At 42.5% G+C, this 26,128-nt stretch overlaps 1 protein-coding gene across 2 annotated transcripts in view; it reads left to right on the top strand.

The window, feature by feature from the left end:
- KMT2B (lysine methyltransferase 2B) overlaps positions 1-26,128 on the top strand; it is a 559,096-nt gene that overhangs the window by 360,784 nt on the left and 172,184 nt on the right. For both annotated transcript variants that reach the window (XM_053690169.1, XM_053690168.1), the window contains exon 27: positions 25,459-25,653. In XM_053690169.1, the coding sequence (XP_053546144.1) occupies positions 25,459-25,653 (195 nt within the window). The remainder of the gene's footprint in view (positions 1-25,458; positions 25,654-26,128) is intronic.

Raw genomic sequence — 26,128 nt, 5'->3', positions numbered from 1 at the left:
ATGCAACAATTAACGGCTGTAATGGATAATTCTGTCAAAAACATTTTAGCCAAAATGAACACTTATCAGCGTAAGCGCGACTGCTCTGTTTTAGATACTGAAGAGCATGACGACGCTGATAATAATATTTCTGAAGGGCCCCTAACCCAGTCTGATGGGGCCAGGGAGGTTTTGTCTGAGGGAGAAATTACTGATTCAGGGAACATTTCTCAACAAGCTGAACCTGATGTGATTACATTTAAATTTAAATTGGAACATCTCCGCATTCTGCTTAAGGAGGTATTATCCACTCTGGATGATTGTGACAAGTTGGTCATCCCAGAGAAACTATGTAAAATGGACAAGTTCCTAGAGGTGCCGGGGCTCCCAGAAGCTTTTCCTATACCCAAGCGGGTGGCGGACATTGTTAATAAAGAATGGGAAAGGCCCGGTATTCCTTTCGTCCCTCCCCCCATATTTAAAAAATTGTTTCCTATGGTCGACCCCAGAAAGGACTTATGACAGTCCCCAAGGTCGAGGGAGCGGTTTCCACTTTAAACAAACGCACCACTATACCCATAGAGGATAGTTGTGCTTTCAAAGATCCTATGGATAAAAAATTAGAAGGTTTGCTTAAAAAGATGTTTGTTCAGCAGGGTTACCTTCTACAACCAATTTCATGCATTGTCCCTGTCGCTACAGCCGCATGTTTCTGGTTCGATGAGCTGATAAAGGCGGTCGATAGTGATTCTCCTCCTTATGAGGAGATTATGGACAGAATCAATGCTCTCAAATTGGCTAATTCTTTCACCCTAGACGCCACTTTGCAATTGGCTAGGTTAGCGGCTAAGAATTCTGGGTTTGCTATTGTGGCGCGCAGAGCGCTTTGGTTGAAATCTTGGTCGGCTGATGCGTCTTCCAAGAACAAGCTACTTAACATTCCTTTCAAGGGGAAAACGCTGTTTGGCCCTGACTTGAAAGAGATTATCTCTGATATCACTGGGGGTAAGGGCCACGCCCTTCCTCAGGATCGGCCTTTCAAGGCAAAAAATAAACCTAATTTTCGTCCCTTTCGTAGAAACGGACCAGCCCAAAGTGCTACGTCCTCTAAGCAAGAGGGTAATACTTCTCAAGCCAAGCCAGCTTGGAGACCAATGCAAGGCTGGAACAAGGGAAAGCAGGCCAAGAAACCTGCCACTGCTACCAAGACAGCATGAAATGTTGGCCCCCGATCCGGGACCGGATCTGGTGGGGGGCAGACTCTCTCTCTTCGCTCAGGCTTGGGCAAGAGATGTTCTGGATCCTTGGGCGCTAGAAATAGTCTCCCAAGGTTATCTTCTGGAATTCAAGGGACTTCCCCCAAGGGGGAGGTTCCACAGGTCTCAGTTGTCTTCAGACCACATAAAAAGACAGGCATTCTTACATTGTGTAGAAGACCTGTTAAAAATGGGAGTGATTCATCCTGTTCCATTAAGAGAACAAGGGATGGGGTTCTACTCCAATCTGTTCATAGTTCCCAAAAAAGAGGGAACGTTCAGACCAATCTTAGATCTAAAGATCTTAAACAAGTTTCTCAAGGTTCCATCGTTCAAGATGGAAACCATTCAAACTATTCTTCCTTCCATCCAGGAAGGTCAATTCATGACCACGGTGGATTTAAAGGATGCGTATCTACATATTCCTATCCACAAGGAACATCATCGGTTCCTAAGGTTCGCATTCCTGGACAAGCATTACCAGTTCGTGGCGCTTCCTTTCGGATTAGCCACTGCTCCAAGGATTTTCACAAAGGTACTAGGGTCCCTTCTAGCTGTGCTAAGACCAAGGGGCATTTCTGTAGTACCTTACTTGGACGACATTCTGATTCAAGCGTCGTCCCTTCCTCAAGCAAAGGCTCACACGGACATTGTCCTGGCCTTTCTCAGATCTCACGGATGGAAAGTGAACGTGGAAAAGAGTTCTCTATCTCCGTCAACAAGGGTTCCCTTCTTGGGAACAATAATAGACTCCTTAGAAATGAGGATTTTTCTGACAGAGGCCAGAAAAACAAAACTTCTAGACTCTTGTCGGATACTTCATTCCGTTCCTCTTCCTTCCATAGCTCAGTGCATGGAAGTTATCGGGTTGATGGTAGCGGCAATGGACATAGTTCCTTTTGCGCGCATTCATCTAAGACCATTACAACTGTGCATGCTCAGTCAGTGGAATGGGGACTATACAGACTTGTCTCCGAAGATACAAGTAAATCAGAGGACCAGAGACTCACTCCGTTGGTGGCTGTCCCTGGACAACCTGTCACAAGGGATGACATTCCGCAGACCAGAGTGGGTCATTGTCACGACCGACGCCAGTCTGATGGGCTGGGGCGCGGTCTGGGGATCCCTGAAAGCTCAGGGTCTTTGGTCTCGGGAAGAATCTCTTCTACCGATAAATATTCTGGAACTGAGAGCGATATTCAATGCTCTCAAGGCTTGGCCTCAGCTAGCGAGGGCCAAGTTCATACGGTTTCAATCAGACAACATGACAACTGTTGCGTACATCAACCATCAGGGGGGAACAAGGAGTTCCCTAGCGATGGAAGAAGTGACCAAAATCATTCTATGGGCGGAGTCTCACTCCTGCCACCTGTCTGCTATCCACATCCCAGGAGTGGAAAATTGGGAAGCGGATTTTCTGAGTCGTCAGACATTGCATCCGGGGGAGTGGGAACTCCATCCGGAAATCTTTGCCCAAGTCACTCAGCTGTGGGGCATTCCAGACATGGATCTGATGGCCTCTCGTCAGAACTTCAAAGTTCCTTGCTACGGGTCCAGATCCAGGGATCCCAAGGCGGCTCTAGTGGATGCACTAGTAGCACCTTGGACCTTCAAACTAGCTTATGTGTTCCCGCCGTTTCCTCTCATCCCCAGGCTGGTAGCCAGGATCAATCAGGAGAGGGCGTCGGTGATCTTGATAGCTCCTGCGTGGCCACGCAGGACTTGGTATGCAGATCTGGTGAATATGTCATCGGCTCCACCTTGGAAGCTACCTTTGAGACGAGACCTTCTTGTTCAGGGTCCGTTCGAACATCCGAATCTGGTTTCACTCCAGCTGACTGCTTGGAGATTGAACGCTTGATCTTATCGAAGCGAGGGTTCTCAGATTCTGTTATCGATACTCTTGTTCAGGCCAGAAAGCCTGTAACTAGAAAGATTTACCACAAAATTTGGAAAAAATATATCTGTTGGTGTGAATCTAAAGGATTCCCTTGGGACAAGGTTAAGATTCCTAAGATTTTATCCTTCCTTCAAGAAGGATTGGAAAAAGGATTATCTGCAAGTTCCTTGAAGGGACAGATTTCTGCCTTGTCTGTGTTACTTCACAAAAAGCTGGCAGCTGTGCCAGATGTTCAAGCCTTTGTTCAGGCTCTGGTTAGAATTAAGCCTGTTTACAAACCTTTGACTCCTCCTTGGAGTCTCAATTTAGTTCTTTCAGTTCTTCAGGGGGTTCCGTTTGAACCCTTACATTCCGTTGATATTAAGTTATTATCTTGGAAAGTTTTGTTTTTAGTTGCAATTTCTTCTGCTAGAAGAGTTTCAGAATTATCTGCTCTGCAGTGTTCTCCTCCTTATCTGGTGTTCCATGCAGATAAGGTGGTTTTACGTACTAAACCTGGTTTTCTTCCAAAAGTTGTTTCTAACAAAAACATTAACCAGGAGATTATCGTACCTTCTCTGTGTCCGAAACCAGTTTCAAAGAAGGAACGTTTGTTGCACAATTTGGAGGTTGTTCGCGCTCTAAAATTCTATTTAGATGCTACAAAGGATTTTAGACAAACATCTTCCTTGTTTGTTGTTTATTCCGGTAAAAGGAGAGGTCAAAAAGCAACTTCTACCTCTCTCTCTTTTTGGATTAAAAGCATCATCAGATTGGCTTACGAGACTGCCGGACGGCAGCCTCCCGAAAGAATCACAGCTCATTCCACTAGGGCTGTGGCTTCCACATGGGCCTTCAAGAACGAGGCTTCTGTTGATCAGATATGTAGGGCAGCGACTTGGTCTTCACTGCACACTTTTACCAAATTTTACAAGTTTGATACTTTTGCTTCTTCTGAGGCTATTTTTGGGAGAAAGGTTTTGCAAGCCGTGGTGCCTTCCATTTAGGTGACCTGATTTGCTCCCTCCCTTCATCCGTGTCCTAAAGCTTTGGTATTGGTTCCCACAAGTAAGGATGACGCCGTGGACCGGACACACCTATGTTGGAGAAAACAGAATTTATGTTTACCTGATAAATTACTTTCTCCAACGGTGTGTCCGGTCCACGGCCCGCCCTGGTTTTTTTAATCAGGTCTGATGTTTTATTTTCTTTAACTACAGTCACCACGGTACCATATGGTTTCTCCTATGCAAATATTCCTCCTTAACGTCGGTCGAATGACTGGGGTAGGCGGAGCCTAGGAGGGATCATGTGACCAGCTTTGCTGGGCTCTTTGCCATTTCCTGTTGGGGAAGAGAATATCCCACAAGTAAGGATGACGCCGTGGACCGGACACACCGTTGGAGAAAGTAATTTATCAGGTAAACATAAATTCTGTTTTTTCTAGAAGATGTGAATGCTAGAAAATGCTGCTGATGCCAAATTTATGTAAGGTAAGCCTTAATACAGTGATTTAATAGCGACTGGTATCATGCTTACTTTCTGAGGTAATACTCTTTTATATTTACAATATAAAACGTTTGCTGGCATGTTTAAACGTTTTTATATATACTTCGGTGATAAAACTTTATTCTGGCCTAGTTTTTTCCACATGGCTGGCTTAAATTTGCCTAGAAACAGTTTCCTGAGGCTTTCCACTGTGTTACTATGAGTGGGAGGGGCCTAATTTAGCGCTTTTTGTTTGCGCAGTAACTTTTACAGACTGAGACATCCAGCTTCCTCCAGGAGTCCCCTGAATGCAATAGGACATCTCTAAAGGGCTCTTAGGCTTTCCAAAATTGTTTGTTGGGGAAGGTAGGCCTACAGCAAGGCTGTGGCAGTTTGGTGTGACTGTTAAAAAACGTCTATCGTTTTTTTGATCCGTTTTTTTAACTAAGGGGTTAATCATCCATTTGCAAGTGGGTGCAATGCTCTGTTAGCTTATTATACACACTGTAAAAAATTCGTTTGATTTACTGCCTTTTTTCACTGTTTTTCAAATTCTGACAAAATTTGTTTCTCTTAAAGGCACAGTACCGTTTCTTATATTTGCTTGTTAACTTGATTTAAAGTGTTTTCCAAGCTTGCTAGTCTCATTGCTAGTCTGTACAAACATGTCTGACATAGAGGAAACTCCTTGTTCATTATGTTTAAAAGCCATTGTGGAACCCCCTCTTAGTATGTGTACCAAATGTACTGATTTCATTTTAAGCAATAAAGATCATATTCTGTCTTTTAAAAAATTTATCACCAGAGGAATCTGACGAAGGGGAAGTTATGCCGACTAACTCTCCCCACGTGTCAGATCCTTTGACTCCCGCTCAAGGGACTCACGCTCAAATGGCGCCAAGTACATCTAAGGCGCCCATAGCGTTTACCTTACAAGACATGGCGGCAGTCATGGATAATACACTGTCAGCGGTATTAGCCAGACTATCTGAATTTAGAGGAAAGCGAGATAGCTCTGGAGTTAGACGAAATACAGAGCATACTGACAATTTAAGAGCTATGTCTGATACTGCCTCACAATATGCAGAAGCTGAAGAAGGAGAGCTTCTTTCTGTGGGTGATGTTTCTGACTCAGGGAAGATGATGCAACCTGATTCTGATATCTCTACATTTAAATTTAAGCTTGAACACCTCCGCGTGTTACTCAGGGAGGTTTTAGCTGCTCTGAATGACTGTGATACAATTGCAGTGCCAGAGAAATTGTGTAGACTGGATAAATTCTATGCAGTACTAGTGTGCACTGATGTTTTTCCAATACCTAAAAGGTTTACAGAAATTATTACTAAGGAATGGGATAGACCAGGTGTGCCGTTCTCTCCCCCTCCTATTTTTAGAAAAATGTTTCCAATAGACGCCACCACACGGGACTTATGGCAGACAGTTCCTAAGGTGGAGGGAGCAGTTTCTACTCTAGCAAAGCGTACTACTATCCCTTTCGAGGGCAGTTGTGCTTTCTTAGATCCAATGGATAAAAAGTTAGAGGGTTACCTTAAGAAAATGTTTATTCAACAAGGTTTTATCCTACAGCCCCTTGCATGCATTGCTCCTGTCGCTGCTGCGGCGTTCTGGTTTGAGTCTCTGGAAGAGGCTTTACAGGTAGCGACTCCATTGGATGACATACTTGAAAAGCTTAGAGCACTTAAGCTAGCCAATTCTTTTGTTTCTGATGCCATTGTTCATTTGACTAAACTAACGGCTAAGAATTCTGGTTTTGCTATCCAGGCGCGCAGAGCGCTATGGCTTAAATCATGGTCAGCTGACGTTACTTCAAAGTCTAAGCTGCTTAACATTCCCTTCAAGGGGCAGACCCTATTCGGGCCTGGTTTGAAGGAGATTATTGCTGATATCACTGGAGGAAAAGGTCATGCCCTTCCTCAGGATAGGTCCAAATCAAGGGCCAAACAGTCTAATTTTCGTGCCTTTCGAAACTTCATGGCAAGTGCGGCATCAACTTCCTCTAATGCAAAACAAGAGGGAACTTTTGCTCAGTCCAAGATGGTCTGGAGACCTAACCAGACCTGGAACAAGGGTAAACAGGCCAAAAAGCCTGCTGCTGCCTCTAAGACAGCATGAAGGAACGGCCCCCTATCCGGTAACGGATCTAGTAGGGGCAGACTTTCGCTTTTCGCCCAGGCGTGGGCAAGAGATGTCCAGGATCCCTGGGCGTTGGAAATTATATCCCAGGGATATCTTCTGGACTTCAAGGCTTCCCCCCCAAAAGGGAGATTTTACCTTTCACAATTATCTGCAAACCAGATAAAGAGAGAGGCATTCTTACACTGTGTACAAGACCTCCTAGTTATGGGAGTGATCCATCCAGTTCCAAAGGAGGAACAGGGACAGGGATTTTACTCAAATCTGTTTGTAGTTCCCAAAAAAGAGGGAACCTTCAGACCAATTTTGGATCTAAAGATCTTAAACAAATTCCTCAGAGTTCCATCATTCAAGATGGAGACTATTCCTACCATCCTACCTATGATCCTGGAGGGTCAATACATGACTACAGTGGATTTAAAGGATGCTTATCTTCACATTCCTATACACAAAGATCATCGGTTTCTCAGGTTTGCCTTCCTAGACAGGCATTACCAGTTTGTAGCTCTTCCCTTTGGGTTAGCTACAGCCCCAATAATTTTTACGAATGTTCTAGGGGTCGCTTCTGGCGGTCCTAAGGCCGCGGGGCATAGCAGTGGCCCCTTATTTAGACGACATCCTGATTCAGGCGTCAAACTTCCAAATTGCCAAGTCTCATACGGACATAATGTTGTCATTTCTGAGGTCGCATGGGTGGAAGGTGAACGAGGAAATGAGTTCTCTATCCCCCCCTCACAAGAGTTTCCTTCCTAGGGACTCTGATAGATTCTGTAGAAATGAAAATTTACCTGACGGAGTCCAGGTTATCAAAACTTCTAAATTCCTGCCGTGTTCTTTATTCCATTCCTCGCCCTTCGGTGGCTCAGTGCATGGAAGTAATAGGCTTAATGGTAGCGGCAATGGACATAGTGCCGTTTGCACGCCTACATCTCAGACCGCTGCAACTCTGCATGCTCAGTCAGTGGAATGGGGATTACACAGATTTGTCCCCTCTACTAAATCTGGATCAAGAGACCAGGGATTCTCTTCTCTGGTGGCTATCTCGGGTCCATCTGTCCAAAGGTATGACCTTGCGCAGGCCAGATTGGACAATTGTAACGACAGATACCAGCCTTGTAGGTTGGGGTGCAGTCTGGAACTCCCTGAAGGCTCAGGGATTGTGGACTCAGGAGGAGTCACTCCTTCCAATAAACATTCTGGAACTAAGAGCGATATTCAATGCTCTTCAGGCTTGGCCTCAGCTAGCGACAATAAGGTTCATCAGATTTCAGTCGGACAACATCACGACTGTGGCTTACATCAACCATCAAGGGGGAACAAGGAGTTCCCTAGCAATGTTAGAAGTCTCAAAGATAATTCGCTGGGCAGAGATTCACTCTTGCCATCTATCAGCTATCCATATCCCAGGTGTAGAGAACTGGGAGGCGGATTTTCTAAGTCGACAGACTTTTCATCTTGGGGAGTGGGAACTCCATCCGGAGGTGTTTGCACAATTGGTTCATTGTTGGGGCAAACCAGAACTGGATCTCATGGCATCTCGCCAGAACGCCAAGCTTCCTTGTTACGGATCCAGGTCCAGGGACCCCAAGGCAACGCTGATAGATGCTCTAGCAGCGCCGTGGTCCTTCAACCTGGCTTATGTGTTTCCACCGTTTCCTCTGCTCCCTCGTCTGATTGCCAAAATCAAGCAGGAGAGAGCATCTGTGATCTTTATAGCGCCTGCATGGCCACGCAGGACTTGGTATGCAGATCTGGTGGACATGTCATCTTTTCCACCATGGACTCTGCCGCTGAGACAGGACCTTCTACTTCAAGGTCCTTTCAACCATCCAAATCTAATTTCTCTGAGGCTGACTGCCTGGAGATTGAACGCTTGATTTTATCAAAGTCTGGTTTCTCAGAGTCAGTCATTGATACCTTAATTCAGGCATGAAAGCCTGTCGCCAGGAAAATCTATCATAAGATATGGCGTAAATCTTTATTGGTGTGAATCCAAGGGCTACTCATGGAGTAAGGTCAGGATTCCCAGGATTTTCTTTTCTCTAAGAAGGATTGGAGAAAGGATTGTCAGCTAGTTCCTTAAAGGGACAGATTTCTGCGCTATCTATTCTTTTGCACAAGCGTCTGGCGGATGTCCCAGACGTTCAGGCATTTTGTCAGGCTTTAGTTAGAATCAAGCCTGTGTTTAAACCTGTTGCTCCACCTTGGAGCTTAAATTTGGTTCTTAAAGTTCTTCAGGGGGTTCCGTTTGAACCTCTTCATTCAATAGATTTTTTTGGTAGCTATTTCCTCGGCTCGTAGAGTTTCCGAGTTATCTGCCTTACAATGTGATTCTCCTTATCTGATCTTCCATGCAGGTAAGGTAGTTCTGCGTACCAAACCTGGGTTTTTACCTAAGGTGGTATCTAATAAGAATATCAATCAAGAGATTGTTGTTCCGTCTTTGTGTCCTAATCCTTCTTCAAAGAAGGAACGTCTATTACACAATCTGGACGTGGTTCGTGCTTTAAAGTTTTACTTACAAGCTACTAAAGATTTTCGTCAAACATCTGCTTTGTTTGTTGTCTACTCTGGACAGAGGAGAGGTCAAAAGGCTTCGGCAACCTCTTTCTTTTTGGCTAAGAAGCATAATCCGCTTAGCCTATGAGACTGCTGGCCAGCAGCCTCCAGAAAGGATTACAGCTCATTCTACTAGAGCTGTGGCTTCCACATGGGCCTTTAAAAATGAGGCTTCTGTTGAACAGATTTGCAAGGCTGCGACTTGGTCTTCGCTTCATACTTTTTCAAAATTCTACAAATTTGATACTTTTGCTTCTTCGAAGGCTATTTTTGGGAGAAGGGTTTTACAGGCAGTGGTACCTTCCGTTTAAGTACCTGCCTTGTCCCTCCCTTCATCCGTGTACTTTAGCTTTGGTATTGGTATCCCACAAGTAATGGATGATCCGTGGACTGGATACACCTTACAAGAGAAAACACAATTTATGCTTACCTGATAAATGTATTTCTCTTGTGGTGTATCCAGTCCACGGCCCGTCCTGTCATTTTAAGGCAGGTATTTCTCTTACTTGGTGTATTCAGTCCACGGATTCATCCTTGTGGGATATTCTCAATCCCTACAGGAAGTGGCAAAGAGAGCACACAGCAAAGCTGTCCATATAGCTCCCCTCAGGCTCCGCCCCCCCAGTCATTCTCTTTGCCGCTCTAACAAGTAGCATCTCCACGGGGGTGGTAAAGAGTATGTGGTGTTAGATTTGTAGTTTTATTTCTTCAATCAAGAGTTTATTTTAAAATAGTGCCTGTTTGTACTATTTACTCTGAGGCAGAAAATGATGAAGATTTCTGCTGAGAGGAAAAAGATTTTAGCATGTTGTAACTAAAATCCATGGCTGTTCCCACACAGGACTGTTGAGTACCGGAGAACTTCAGTTGGGGGGAACAGTTTGCAGGCTTATACTGCTTAAGGTATGCTCAGTCATTTTTTTTCTAACAAGACTTGGTAGTGCTAGAAGACTGACAGAAATCCCATGAGGGAAGGTAAGCCATTTTCTGAGACACAGTATAGAATGATGGCTTCAGTTAAGGGCTTAAATACTGGTAGACACTGTGATGGGCTAAATCGATTACTTTATTAGGGTAATCTGGTATTTATCAAGCGTTTTAAACGTTAACACTTTTGTGGTTTTTATTACGCCTGGCATATTGAAAGACACCTAATTTGACTCAAGAAGGCCCCATAACTCTGGAATGAAGAGGGAGGGGGCCTCATTTTCGCGCCTCAGTTGCGCAGTTGATTTGCAAGTTAGCTTCATGCAGCTTCACGTGTAGAGCCTTAAGAGTACAGAGGACTTCAGGGAGGCTTATTTTTCTTCTGCTAATAACCCTAAAGGAAGGTAAAGCCACAGCAAAGACTGTGGCATCATACTGTAGTGGGTTAAACCGGTTATTTACTTCATTTTGCTCCGGTTTGGGCAATAAGGGGTTAATTGATTTGAAAATGTGTGTGCAATCATTTCAAAGCATTAGGATCATGTGGTGAAAATTTCATTAAGATCGGATGTTTTTTGATGATTTGGTAAAAAAGAGACAGTAACGTTTTTTCAAAAAGTGATTTTTTTCAATATTTTACTGTTGTCTGAGTCTGTCAAACATGTCTGAGCCTTCAGATAGACCTTGTTCTTTATGTTCAAAAGCCATGGCAGTACCCCCATTGCCTTTATGTTTAAAGTGTGCCAAAACATCTAAGCATTTTAAAGATCATCCAATGACAATTAAAAATGCAGCCCAAGATGATTCCTTAACGGAGGGTAATGAGGATAGTCATTCTTCCTCCCCCCCATGTGTCTACACCAGTTACGCCCGCGCAAGCGATGCCTAGTACCTCTAGCGCATTGGCCCCTATTACTTTACAACAATTAGCAACAGTAATGGATAATTCTCTTGCAGCATTTTTATCCAAACGGCCAGTTTTTCCAAAAAAGTGCGATAGCTCAGTTTTAAATACAGAGGATGAGCAATCTGAAGCTTTGGATAATTTATCTGTAGTACCCTCACAAAACTCAGAAGTAGCAGTGAGGGACGGTCTGTCTGAGGGAGAAATTTCTGACACAGGAAAAGTTTCTCAGCAGGCAGAGTCAGATTCCTTAGCGTTTAAATTTAAGCTGGAACACCTCCGCGTCCTGCTTAAGGAGGTTTTAGCTACGCTGGATGATTATGACCCCATGGTGGTCCCTGAAAAATTGTGTAAAATGGACAGGTTTTTAGAGGTCCCTGTATACACTGAGGCATTTCCGATCCCAAAGAGGGTGGCGGATATTGTGACTAAGGAGTGGGAGAGACCAGGTGTACCCTTTGTTCCCCCACCTATCTTTAAGAAAATGTTCCCCATAAATGACCCCAGGCGGGACGCGTGGCAGACGGTCCCTAAGGTAGAGGGGGCTGTTTCAACACTTGCTAAGCGTACAACCATACCAATAGAGGACAGTTGTGCTTTCAAAGATCCTATGGATAAAAAAAAAAAAGTCGCTCCAGAGGGAGACTTCATACGATGAGGTCATGGATAGAATTCATGCTCTAAAGCTGGCTAATTCTTTTATCACTGATGCCACTTTCCAATTAGCTAAGCTAGCGGCGAAAAACTCAGGTTTTGCCATCATGGCACGAAGAGCGCTTTGGCTCAAATCATGGTTGGCCGATGTGTCGTCCAAAACGAAACTGCTAAATATTCCCTTCAAGGGGAAAACCCTATTTGGCCCAGAGCTGAAAGAAATTATTTCAGATATCACTGGGGGCAAGGGCCATGCCCTTCCACAAGATAGGCCGTTTAAGGCTAAAAACAAGGCTAATTTTCGCTCCTTTCGCAACTTCCGGAGCGGACCTGCCACAACCTCTGCTGCCGCAAAGCAACCTGGAAACCCTTGCAGGGCTGGAATAAGGGTAAACAGGCCAAGAAGCCTGCTCCTTCTACCAAGACAGCATGAAGGGGTAGCCCCCGATCCGGGATCGGATCTAGTAGGGGGCAGACTTTCTCTCTTCGCTCAGGCTTGGGCAAGAGATGTTCCAGATCCCTGGGCATTAGAAATAGTTGCTCAGTGGTACCTTCTAGTATTCAAGGATTCTCCCCCAAGGGGAAGGTTCCACATGTCTCATTTGTCTTCAGACCAAATAAAGAAACAGGCGTTCTTACGCTGTGTAGAAGATCTTCTAAAAATGGGAGTGATACACCCAGTTCCTATTGCAGAACAAGGACTGGGTTTTTACTCAAACCTGTTCGTAGTTCCCAAAAAGGAGGGAACTTTCAGGCCAATCCTGGACCTAAAAATTCTAAACAAATTCCTAAGAGTTCCGTCCTTCAAGATGGAAACCATTCGGAAAATCTTGCCGATGATCCAGGAGGGTCAATATATGGCTACCGTGGATCTAAAGGATGCGTGTATACATATTCCTATCCACAAAGATCACCATCAGTTCCTAAGGTTCTCCTTTCTGGACAAACATTACCAGTTCGTGGCCCTTCCTTTCGGGTTGGCCACCGCTCCCAGAATTTTCACAAAGGTGCTAGAGTCCCTTCTAGCGGTACTAAGACCGCGGGGCATTGCAGTAGCACCTTACCTAGACGACATATTAATACAGGCGTCGTCCTTTCACAGAGCCAAGGCTCATACGGACATCGTTCTGGCCTTTCTAAGGTCTCACGGGTGGAAGGTGAACGTAGAAAAGAGTTCTCTGTCCCCGCTCACAAGGGTTCCCTTTCTGGGAACATTAATAGACTCGGTAGAAATGAAAATGTTTCTGACAGAGGTCAGGAAGTCAAAACTGTTGAATACTTGCCGAGTTCTTCATTCCATTCCTCGGCCTTCCGTGGCTCAATGCATGGAAGTAATTGGGTTAATGGTTGCGGCAATGGACGTAGTCCCTTTTGCCCAAATCCATCTCAGACCACTGCAGCTGTGCATGCTCAAACAGTGGAATGGAGATTACGCAGATTTGTTTCCTCAAATTCTAATGGACCAGAAAACCAGAGACTCTCTTCTCTGGTGGTTGTCTCAAGATCACCTGTCTCAGGGAATGAGTTTCCGCAGACCGGAGTGTATCATTGTCACGACCGATGCCAGTCTGTTAGGCTGGGGTGCGGTCTGGAACTCCCTGAAGGCTCAGGGGCTATGTTCTCTGGAAGAATCTCTTCTCCCGATAAACATTTTGGAGCTGAGAGCGATATTCAATACGCTCCAGGCGTGGCCTCAACTAGCAGAGGCCAAATTCATCAGATTTCAGTCGGACAACATCACGACTGTAGCGTACATCAATCATCAAGGAGGAACAAAAAGTTCCCTAGCGATGAAGGAAGTATCCAAGATTATCAAATGGGCGGAGGATCACTCCTGCCATCTATCGGCAATTCACATCCCAGGGGTAGACAACTGGGAGGCGGATTTTCTGAGTCGTCAGATGTTCCATCCGGGGGAGTGGGAACTCCACCCGGAGGATTTTGCTCAGCTGACCCAACTATGGGGCATTCCAGAATTGGATCTGATGGTGTCCCGTCAGAACACCAAACTTCCCCTTTACGGATCCAGATCCAGGGATCCCAAGGCGGCGTTGATAGACGCATTAACAGCGCCTTGGTCATTCAATCTAGCTTATGTCTTGCCACTGTTTCCTCTTCTCCCTCGGCTAGTAGCCAGAATCAAGCAGGAGAAGGCTTCGGTAATTCTGATAGCGCCTGCGTGGCCACGCAGGACTTGGTATGCAGACCTAGTGGACATGTCATCGGTCCCACCATGGAAACTGCCATCGAGGCAGGATCTTCTAATTCAAGGTCCTTTCAAGCATCCAAATCTAGTTTCTCTGCAACTGACTGCTTGGAGATTGAACGCTTAATTCTAGCTAAGCGTGGTTTCTCTGATTCAGTTATAGACACTCTGATACAGGCCAGGAAGCCTGTCACCAGGAAAATTTACCATAAGATATGGCGGAAATATCTTTGTTGGTGTGAATCCAAGGGTTACTCGTGGAGTAAGGTTAGGATTCCAAGGATATTGTCTTTTCTTTCATGTAATTAGCAAGATACCCAGGTATTTTATGGAATGATGTGCAATTTTGATAGGACAACATAATTTATGTAAGAACTTACCTGATAAATTCATTTCTTTCATATTAGCAAGAGTCCATGAGCTAGGGACGTATGGGATATACATTCCTACCAGGAGGGGCAAAGTTTCTCAAACCTCAAAATGCCTACAAATACACCCCTGACCACACCCACAAATCAGTTATACAAACTTTGCCTCCTGTGTAGGTGGTGAAGTAAATTTGTGCTAGATTCTACGTTGATATGCGCTCCGCAGCAGGTTGGAGCCCGGTTTTCCTCTCAGCGTGCAGTGAATGTCAGAGGGATGTGAAGAGAGTATTGCCTATTTGAATTCAATGATCTGCTTCTACGGGGTCTATTTCATAGGTTCTCTATTATCGGTCATAGAGATTCATCTCTTACCTCCCTTTTCAGATCGACGATATACTCTTATATATAACATTACCTCTACTGATTCTCGTTTCAGTACTGGTTTGGCTTTCTACTACATGTAGATGAGTGTCCTGGGGTAAGTAAGTCTTATTTTTTGTGACACTCTAAGCTATGGTTGGGCACTTTATATAAAAGTTCTAAATATATGTGTTTAAATATTTATTTGCCTTGATTCAGGATGTTCAATATTCCTTATTTCAGACAGTCAGTTTCATTATTTGGGATAATGCATTTGAATAATCAATTTTTTTCTTACCTTAAAATTTGACTTTTTTCCCTGTGGGCTGTTAGGCTCGCGGGGGCTGAAAATGCTTCATTTTATTGCGTCATTCTTGGCGCAGACTTTTTTGGCGCAAAAAATTCTTTATTTCCGGCGTCGTTCTTGTCACCGGAAGTTGCATCATTTTTGACGTTTTTGCGCCAAAAGTGTCAGCGTTACCGGATGTGGCGTCATTTTTGGCGCTAAAAGCATTTAGGCGCCAAATAATGTGGGCGTTTTTTGTGGCGCTAAAAAATATGGGCGTCATTATTGTCTCCACATTATTTAAGTCTCATTGTTTATTTGCTTCTGGTTGCTAGAAGCTTGTTCACTGGCATTTTTTCCCATTCCTGAAACTGTCATTTAAGGAATTTGATCAATTTTGCTTTATATGTTGTTTTTTCTATTACATATTGCAAGATGTCTCAGATTGACCCTGAATCAGAAGATACTTCTGGAAAATCGCTGCCTGATGTTGGATCTACCAAAGTTAAGTGTATTTGCTGTAAACTTGTGGTATCTGTTCCTGCAGCTGTTGTTTGTAATGAATGTCATGACAAACTTGTTAATGCAGATATTTCCTTTAGTAATGTTACATTACCTGTTGCTGTTCCATCAACATCTAATACTCAGAGTGTTCCTGTTAACATAAGAGATTTTGTTTCTAAATCCATTAAGAAGGCTATGTCTGTTATTCCTCCTTCTAGTAAACGTAAAAGGTCTTTTAAAACTTCTCATTTTTCAGATGAATTTTTAAATGAACATCATCATTCTGATAATGTTTCCTCTGGTTCAGAGGATTCAGTTTCAGAGGTTGATGCTGATAAATCTTCATATTTATTCAAAATGGAATTTATTCGTTCTTTACTTAAAGAAGTCTTAATTGCATTAGAAATAGAGGAATCTGGTCCTCTTGATACTAAATCTAAACGTTTAAATAAGGTTTTTAAATCTCCTGTAGTTATTCCAGAAGTTTTTCCTGTCCCTGATGCTATTTCTGAAGTAATTTCCAGGGAATGGAATAATGTGGGTAATTCATTCACTCCTTCTAAACGTTTTAAGCAATTATATCCTGTGCCATCTGACAGATTAGAGTTTTGGGACAAAATCCCTAAGGTTGATGGGGCTATCTCTTCTCTTGCTAAACGTACTACTATTCCTACGGCAGATAGTACTTCCTTTAAAGATCCTTTAGATAGGAAAATTGAATCCTTTCTAAGAAAAGCTTACTTGTGTTCAGGTAATCTTCTTAGACCTGCTATATCTTTAGCGGATGTTGCTGCAGCTTCAACTTTTTGGTTGGAAGCTTTAGCGCAACAAGTAACAGATCATAATTCTCATAGCATTGTTAATCTTCTTCAACATGCTAATAATTTTATTTGTGATGCCATCTTTGATATCATTAGGGTTGATGTCAGGTATATGTCTCTAGCTATTTTAGCTAGAAGAGCTTTATGGCTTAAAACTTGGAATGCTGATATGTCTTCTAAGTCAACTTTGCTATCCCTTTCTTTCCAGGGTAATAAATTATTCGGTTCTCAGTTGGATTCTTATATCTCAACTGTTACTGGGGGGAAAGGAACTTTTTTACCACAGGATAAAAAACCTAAAGGTAAATTTAGGTCTACTAATCGTTTTCGTTCCTTTCGTCACAATAAGGAACAAAAGCCTGATCCTTCCCCTACAGGAGCAGTATCAGTTTGGAAATCATCTCCAGTCTGGAATAAATCCAAGCCTTTTAGAAAGCCAAAGCCAGCTCCCAAGTCAACATGAAGGTGCGGCCCTCATTCCAGCTCAGCTGGTAGGGGGCAGATTACGATTTTTCAAAGAAATTTGGATCAATTCGATTCACAATCTTTGGATTCAGAACATTGTTTCACAAGAGTACAGAATAGGCTTCAAGATAAGGCCTCCTGCAAGAAGATTTTTTCTTTCCCGTGTCCTAGTAAATCCAGTGAAGGCTCAAGCATTTCTGAAATGTGTTTCAGATCTAGAGTTGGCTGGAGTAATTATGCCAGTTCCAGTTCTGGAACAGGGGCTGGGGTTTTACTCAAATCTTTTCATTGTACCAAAGAAGGAGAATTCCTTCAGACCAGTTCTGGATTTAAAAATATTGAATCATTATGTAAGGATACCAACATTCAAAATGGTAACTAAGGACTATTCTGCCTTTTGTTCAGCAAGGGCATTATATGTCCACAATAGATTTACAGGATGCATATCTGCATATTCCGATTCATCCAGATCACTATCAGTTTCTGAGATTCTCTTTCCTAGACAAGCATTACCAGTTTGTGGCTCTGCCGTTTGTCCTAGCAACAGCTCCAAGGATTTTTACAAAGGTTCTCGGTGCCCTTCTCTCTGTAATCGGAGAACAGGGTATTGTGGTATTTCCTTATTTGGACGATATCTTGGTACTTGCTCAGTCTTTACATTCTGCAGAATCTCATACGAATCGACTTGTATTGTTTCTTCGAGAACATGGTTGGAGGATCAATTAACCAAAAAGTTCATTGATTCCTCAGACAAGGGTAAACTTTTTAGGTTTCCAGATAGATTCAGTGTCCATGACTCTGTCTCTGACAGACAAGAGACGCCTAAAATTGGTTTCAGCTTGTAGAAAACTTCAGTCTCAATCTTTCCCTTCGGTAGCCTTATGCATGGAAATTCTAGGTCTTATGACTGCTGCATCGGACGCGATCCCCTTTGCTCGTTTTCACATGCGACCTCTTCAGCTCTGTATGCTGAACCAGTGGTGCAGGGATTATACAAAGATATCTCAATATCTTTAAAACAGATTGTACGACACTCTCTGACGTGGTGGACAGACCACCATCGTTTAGTTCAGGGGGCTTCTTTTGTTTTTCCCACCTGGACTGTGATTTCAACAGATGCAAGTCTGACAGGTTGGGGAGCTGTATGGGGGTCTCTGACAGCACAAGGGGTTTGGGAATCTCAGGAGGTGAGATTACCAATCAACATTTTGGAACTCCGTGCAATTTTCAGAGCTCTTCAGTCATGGCCTCTTCTAAAGAGAGAGTCGTTCATTTGTTTTCAGACGGACAATGTCACAACCGTGGCATATGTCAATCATCAAGGAGGCACTCACAGTCCTCTGGCTATGAAAGAAGTATCTCGAATACTGGTATGGGCGGAATCCAGCTCCTGTCTAATTTCTGCGGTTCATATCCCAGGTATAGACAATTGGGAAGCGGATTATCTCAGTCGCCAAACGTTACATCCGGGCGAATGGTCTCTTCACCCAGAGGTATTTCTTCAGATTGTTCAAATGTGGGGACTTCCAGAAATAGATCTGATGGCTTCTCATCTAAACAAGAAGCTTCCCAGGTATCTGTCCAGATCCAGGGATCCTCAGGCGGAAGCAGTGGATGCATTGTCACTTCCTTGGAAGTATCATCCTGCCTATATCTTTCCTCCTCTAGTTCTTCTTCCAAGAGTGATTTCCAAGATTCTAAAGGAGTGTTCGTTTGTTCTGCTGGTAGCTCCAGCATGGCCTCACAGGTTTTGGTATGCGGATCTTGTCCGGATGGCTATTTGCCAACCGTGGACTCTTCCGTTAAGACCAGACCTCCTATCGCAAGGTCCTTTTTTCCATCAGGATCTCAAATCCTTAAATTTGAAGGTATGGAGATTGAACGCTTGATTCTCAGTCATAGAGGTTTCTCTGACTCCGTAATTAATACTATGTTACAGGCTCGTAAATCTGTTTCTAGGAAGATATATTATCGAGTCTGGAAGACTTACATTTCTTGGTGTTCTCATCATTTTTCTTGGCATTCTTTTATAATCCCTAGAATTTTACAGTTTCTTCAGGATGGTTTGGATAAAGGTTTGTCTGCAAGTTCCTTGAAAGGACAAATCTCTGCTCTTTCTGTTCTTTTTTACAGAAAGATTGATAATCTTCCTGATATTCATTGTTTTGTACAGGCTTTGGTTCGTATAAAACCTGTCATTAAGTCAATCTCTCCTCCTTGGAGTTTGAATTTGGTTCTGGGGGCTCTTCAAGCTCCTCCGTTTGAACCTATGCATTCGCTGGATATTAAATTACTTTCTTGGAAAGTTTTGTTTCTTTTGGCCATCTCTTCTGCTAGAAGAGTTTCTGAATTATCTGCTCTTTCTTGTGAGTCTCCTTTTCTGATTTTTCATCAGGATAAGGCAGTGTTGCGAACTTCATTTACATTTTTACCTAAGGTTGTGAATTCTAACAACATTAGTAGAGAAATTGTGGTTCCTTCTTTGTGTCCTAATCGTAAGAACTCTAAGGAAAGATCGTTGCATTCTTTGGATGTACTTAGAGCTTTGAAATATTATGTTGAAGCTACTAAAGATTTCCGAAAGACTTCTAGTCTATTTGTTATCTTTTCTGGTTCTAGGAAAGGTCAGAAGGCTTCTGCCATTTCTTTGGCATCTTGGTTAAAGTCTTTGATTCATCATGCTTATATTGAGTCGGTAGAACTCCGCCTCAAAGGATTACAGCTCATTCGACTAGGTCAGTCTCTACTTCCTGGGCATTTAGGAATGAAGCTTCGGTTGATCAGATTTGCAAAGCAGCAACTTGGTCTTCTTTGCATACTTTTACTAAATTCTACCATTTTGATGTGTTTTCTTCTTCTGAAGCAGTTTTTGGTAGAAAACGTCAGCTGTTTCAGTTTGATTCTTCTGCTTATAATTTCAGTTTTTTCATTATAAGATTTAAACTTTGTTTTGGGTGTGGATTATTTTCAGCGGAATTGGCTGTCTTTATTTTATCCCTCCCTCTCTAGTGACTCTTGCGTGGAAGATCCACATCTTGGGTATTCATTATCCCATACGTCACTAGCTCATGGACTCTTGCTAATTACATGAAAGAAAACATAATTTATGTAAGAACTTACCTGATAAATTCATTTCTTTCATATTAGCAAGAGTCCATGAGGCCCACCCTTTTTTTGTGGTGGTTATCATTTTTTTGTATAAAGCACAATTATTCCAATTCCTTATTTTTTATGCTTTCGCACTTTTTTCTTATCACCCCACTTCTTGGCTATTCGTTAAACTGATTTGTGGGTGTGGTGAGGGGTGTATTTATAGGCATTTTGAGGTTTGGGAAACTGCCCCTCCTGGTAGGAATGTATATCCCATACGTCACTAGCTCATGGACTCTTGCCAATATGAAAGAAATGAATTTATCAGGTAAGTTCTTACATAAATTATGTTGTTCAACACTCTCTGACGTGGTGGTTAAATCACCAGCGTTTAGTTCAAGGGGCTTCCTTTGTTCGGCCAACCTGGACTGTGATCACTACAGACGCAAGTCTTTCAAGTTGGGGAGCCTCTTTGGGGATCTCTGACAGCACAAGGGGTTTGGAAATCTCAAGAGGCGAGATTACCAATCAATATTTTTGAACTCAGTTTTGGCCTCGGTTGTAGATATAATCATTCATTTGCTTTCAGACAGACAATAGCACAACTGTGGTATATGTCAATCATCAAGGTGGGACTCTCAGTCCCCAATCTATGAAAGAAGTATCTCGGATACTTGCTTGGGCGGAATCCAGCTCCTGTCTAATCTCTGCGGTGCATATACCAGGTGTAGACAATTGGGAGGCGGATTATCTCAGCCGTCAGACTTTACATCCAGGGGAGTGGTCTCTCCATCCAGATGTGTGTTCTCAAATTTTTCAGATGTGGGGACTTCCAGAGAGAGATCTCATGGCCACTCATCTAAACAAGAAACTTCCCAGATACCTGACCAGGTCCAGGGATGTTCAGTCGGAAGCAGTGGATCCGCTGACACTTCCTTGGTGTTATCATCCTGCTTACATTTTCCCGCCTCTAGTTCTTCTTCCAAGAGTGATATCCAAAATCATCATGGAACAATCGTGGCCACACAGGTTTTGGTATGCGGATCTTGTTCGGATGTCCAGTTGCCAAACTTGGCCACTTCCGTTAAGGCAGGACCTACTGTCTCAAGGTCCGTTTTTCCATCAGGATCTCAAATCATTAAATTTGAAGCTATGTAAATTGAACGCCTAGTACTAAGTCATAGAGGTTTCTCTGACTCAGTAATTAATACTATGTTACAAGCTCGTAAATCTGTCTCTAGAAAGATTTATTATAGAGTTTGGAAGACTTACATTTCATGGTGTTCTTTTCATAAATTCTCTTGGCATTCTTTTAGACTTCCTAGAATTTTACAGTTTCTTCAGGATGGTTTGGATAAAGGTTTGTCTGCAAGTTCCTTGAAGGGACAAATCTCTGCTCTTTCAGTTTTATTTCACAGAAAGATTGCTAAACTTCCTGATATTCACTGTTTTGCACAGGCTTTAGTTCATATTAAGCCCGTCATTAAATCAATTTCTCCTCCTTGGAGTCTTAATTTGGTTTTGAAGGAGTTTCAGTCTCCTCCTTTTTAGCCTATGCATTCTTTCGACATTAAACTACTTTCTTGGAAAGATCTGCTCTTTCTTGTGAATCTCCTTTTCTGATTTTTCATCAAGATAAGGCGGTTTTGCAGACTTCATTTAAATTTTTACCTAAAGTTGTGAATTCTAACAACATTTGTAGAGAAATTGTTGTCCCTTCCTGGTGTCCTAATCCTAAGAATTATTTGGAAAGATCCTTAGTCTTTGGATGTGGTGAGAGCTTTGAAATATGCTGAAGCTACTAAAGATTTCAGGAAGACTTCTAGTCTATTTGTTATATTTTCTGGTCCTAGGAAAGGTCAGAAGGCATCTATTTCCTTGGCTTCTTGGTTAAAGCTTTTGATTCATCAAGCTTATTTGGAGTCGGGTCAGGTCCCGCCTCAGAGAATTACAGCTCATTCTACTAGATCAGTTTTCACTTTGTGGGCTTTTAAGAATGAAGTGTCAGTTGATCAGATTTGCAAAGCAGCAACTTTGTCCTCTTTGCATACATTTACTAAGTTCTACCATTTTGATGTATTTGCTTCTTCTGAAGCAGTCTTTGGTAGAAAAGTTCTTCAGGCAGCTGTTTCAGTTTGATTCTTCTTCTGCTGTTTTAAGTTTTTCTTTTCATTATGAGAATAACTTTTATTTTGGGTTGTGGATTATTATTTTCAGCAGAAAATGGCTGTTATTTATTTTTATCCCTCTCTCTCTAGTGACTCTTGAGTGGAGTTCCACATCTTGGGTATTGATATCCCATACGTCACTAGCTCATGGACTCTTGCCAATTACATGAAAGAAAACAAAATTTATTTAAGAATTTACCTGATAAATTCATTTATTTCATATTACCTGATAAATTCATTTATTTCATTTTTTTTTTTTTTTTTTTTTTTTATTAAGGTTCAGTTAATGGCATACAGACAATGCATTTCAATACAGCTTATGCAAAACAGAAAAGGAAAAAAAAAAGATTATTTTCAAACATACATTAAGTTCCACACTACGTGGATATATAGCATTGAATAGGGTTAAATAGTGAACATAGTGCTTGCCATGGGAACTTTAAGCCTTCTAAATGAAATATGAGGGCACTTTTGGACCTCTTAATATTAGAAAAGCGACAGAGTTACAGAAGACTGCCATGCTCATTAGGGGACCACTCGTGGATCCCAATAGTGAACCTCAGTTTTTTATTTTTATATAATATCATAAAAGGTAACACACTCAAAAGTAACCACATTTAAATGATACTGGCCAAGCATGGGATAACTGTAGTTTAGGGCAATTACATAAGTATTATCAGTATGTGCCAAGGTAGGTAACATATAATGCTTATATGGTGTAATGATCAGTAGCATAAAGCTATATGAAATGTTCCTGGGCTCTAGTGCGGTGGGCTGTGAAACCCTGAAGATCACTGTTGATTATACTGCTATCTTCTGGGTAAGAAATATTAGTCCAAACATATACCATCTGTTGGAGAATAGAAGGGGGACTTTTAAACAAGAAGTTACTGGAAATGTCACGCTGCAGCTGCCGCAGGCAGCATGGCGTTGAATTTAGCTTTCACAAGTAATTACGCTTATGAGGATAAGGATCAAAAGATACCACCAGACTTTTGTGTTTGTCATCAAGCTCAGATAAACAACCCAATTGCCACCATCAGCAGGACAACGTGGGAAGACAGCACAAAAATAGCCAAGCAACATAGAACAGTGAATATATGAAGTATGTTAGTTTGCTGGAAACTAGAGAGATGCCCTCATTTAAAACATAATGCGTGAATCTAATGGGCTCATTTGTAGGCAACCAATATTCTGTAAACTATATAAAGGGCACTGATTATAAACATCTAGGTAATATGCATTAAGGGATAAAAGTGACCCGCAATATCCTACTAACTTAAGGTACAGCTAGAAATACTTCTCAAAGTAGATATTATAGGATATCTCTCTAGGTAGGTGCTCTGCCTGTCTTCTAACACCGCTACAGCAGTACAATCAAACTAATAAGTTATCACAGTAAATATGGCATAGCTAAGAGACAATGCAGTACTATATAGTAAGAGAAAGTAAATAAAAATAACCTCAATGAGTGCTAACAGAGTAACAGTGGTATACAGTTTGCATGTGTACATTGAGTATGGATAGAGACAAGTCTATAAAGGCTGTCAAAGGGTTTATACTCACAGTTCTTTAAACAGCCTTTAGCTTAGGTGATATCATGATCAAGTTCTCCTTAGCAGGCTCACACATAATAAGCAGCCTACTCCTATTTTATGAAATAGCCCCCCAGATAGGGTAAGTCTCTCTGTATCACAATAGTATACAATGCACTGTTGCCTGGTCACACACGCTGTATACCCAGAGCAGGTCCATACAGTTACTATTGTCGGTCTGCCAGATGTCAAATGTGAAATATTCACCTGCATCAAATGCTGTGTATAGCAGACAAAGCCCAAGCAGTCTGAGGCCAGCGAAGAGTACCCTGTCCACGGCTGCATCTCTCCTCAATCTCCAAGCAAACGTGCTGCTAGGACCCTCCCGGATAAGTGCAGTGCTTCTACGCCACAAGGAACATTTGAAATCTTCCAGGTAAGTAAAGGGCGATTCTTTTGCAATCGCGACCCTCCTTGGTCTTTGGGAGAAATTTCTGATTGGATTCTTCTTGAAGGACTTTGCGTGACTTCAAGCACTGATGTAAAAAATGGTTTGGTCACAGTGATGTCGCCCATACCAGTCAACGACAAATCAGCACCGCTTTCAATAGCATTGATTACGCATGGAATCGCACCTTTCCTGCCCTGCACTAGGTGTTACTCTTCAGGGAATTGCTGAACTTCTTTGTTGCCGACAGGGCCAGCCGGTGAGTGCTGGGGCCCCAAAGCGCCACCATCTCTGTCCTCCGCCACAACAGGATCAAATGTAGCAGGTAGTTGGGGGTTATAGGTGTTTCTGGGCTCAAGTGCAGTCCGTAGCATGTCTTCAAGAGCAGCATGATGTTCTGATAGTAACCGGCGCAGCTCTTCCAAGAAACTAGTCTCGCTATCCACGCTGGTCATCTATAGGATGACTTTAGCGGGCACATATAAGGTATAGAGTGCTAGCAGTGTTTTGCGGATTGTCACTACTTACTAACAACAGGGCCTCACGGGTATATGATAATGGTATCATATAAAAGAGCTATATCTGCTGAAAAATATTCAATAACAAATCACTCTTATCTGAGTGTTAACAAGGAGATTGTGTGCAGATTAAAGGGACACTGACCCCAAATTGTTTCTTTCATGATTCAGATAGAGCATGACATTTTAAGCAACTTTCTAATTTACTCCTATTATCAATTTTTCTTTGTTCTCTTGCTATCTTTATTTTAAATGCAGCACTGTAAATCTTAGCAACCAGCCCATTTTAGGTTCAGCACCATGGATAGCGCTTGCTAATTGGAGGCTTACTTTTACCCACCAATAAGCAAGCATAACCCAGGTTCTCAACCAAAAATAGGCCGACTCTTATGCATCACATTCCTGCTTTTTAAATAAAGATAGCAAGAGAATGAAGAAAAATTGTTAATAGGAGTAAATTAGAAAGATGCTTAAAATTGCTGCTCTATCTGAATCATGAAAGAAATATTTGGAGCACAGTCTTGCGACCTATCATGGCCGCCGCCCGGAAGTTCCCCCCTGTGGAGGTATTTAATGGTCAGCACTTATTGGCTTAAAATGCATACCTGTCAAAAAGCACTGAAAAAATGGACAGTCTGCAGAGGCTTAGATACAAGGTAATCACAGAGGTAAAAAGTGTATTAATATAACAGTGTTGGTTGTGCAAAACTGGGGAATGGGTAATAAAGGGATAATCTATCTTTTTAAACAGTACAAATGTTGGAGTAGACCGTCCCTTTAATATGTTCCAATTACTTGATTTAAATTACTTGATTATCTATCCTTGAAAATGATTTTCATTAACTGATTTGATAATTTAATTAGTTTAATGGATTATCTCCTTTTTAAGATACAAAGCTACAGGAAACTGCCTTCAGCCCACCTCCTGCTGCACCTTCAAATACACATGGACATTTACCATCTGTAGAGCCTGTAACCACAGCAGCTGCCCCACGCTCTTTTATGGGAGCTCGTATAAAAGCTCCTAACTACTCCCCATCACGACGACCTCTTGGAGGCTCCTCACGACCACTTCCATCACCAGGTGAGATTAATAAGAACATTAAGTTGGTGTCTCAGTCTCTCTCTCTCGGTCTCTCTCTCTCTCTCTCTTGGTCTCTCTCTCTCTCTCTTGGTCTCTCTCTCTCTCTCTTGGTCTCTCTCTCTTGGTCTCTCTCTCTCTCTCTTGGTCTCTCTCTCTCTCTCTCTTGGTCTCTCTCTCTCTCTCTTGGTCTCTCTCTCTCTTGGTCTCTCTCTCTCTCTTGGTCTCTCTCTCTCTCTCTCTCTCTCTCTCTCTCTCTCTTGGTCTCTCTCTCTCTCTCTTGGTCTCTCTCTCTCTCTCTTGGTCTCTCTCTCTCTCTCTTGGTCTCTCTCTCTCTCTCTTGGTCTCTCTCTCTCTCTCTTGGTCGGTCTCTCTCTCTCTCTCTCTTGGTCTCTCTCTCTCTCTCTTGGTCTCTCTCTCTCTCTCTTGGTCTCTCTCTCTCTCTCTTGGTCTCTCTCTCTCTCTCTCTTGGTCTCTC

Source organism: Bombina bombina, chromosome 8 (assembly GCF_027579735.1).
Source record: "Bombina bombina isolate aBomBom1 chromosome 8, aBomBom1.pri, whole genome shotgun sequence".
Classification (NCBI taxonomy): domain Eukaryota; kingdom Metazoa; phylum Chordata; class Amphibia; order Anura; family Bombinatoridae; genus Bombina; species Bombina bombina.
The sequence above is the reverse complement of the archived record's forward strand: the minus strand, read 5'-3'. Positions and strand labels throughout refer to the sequence as shown.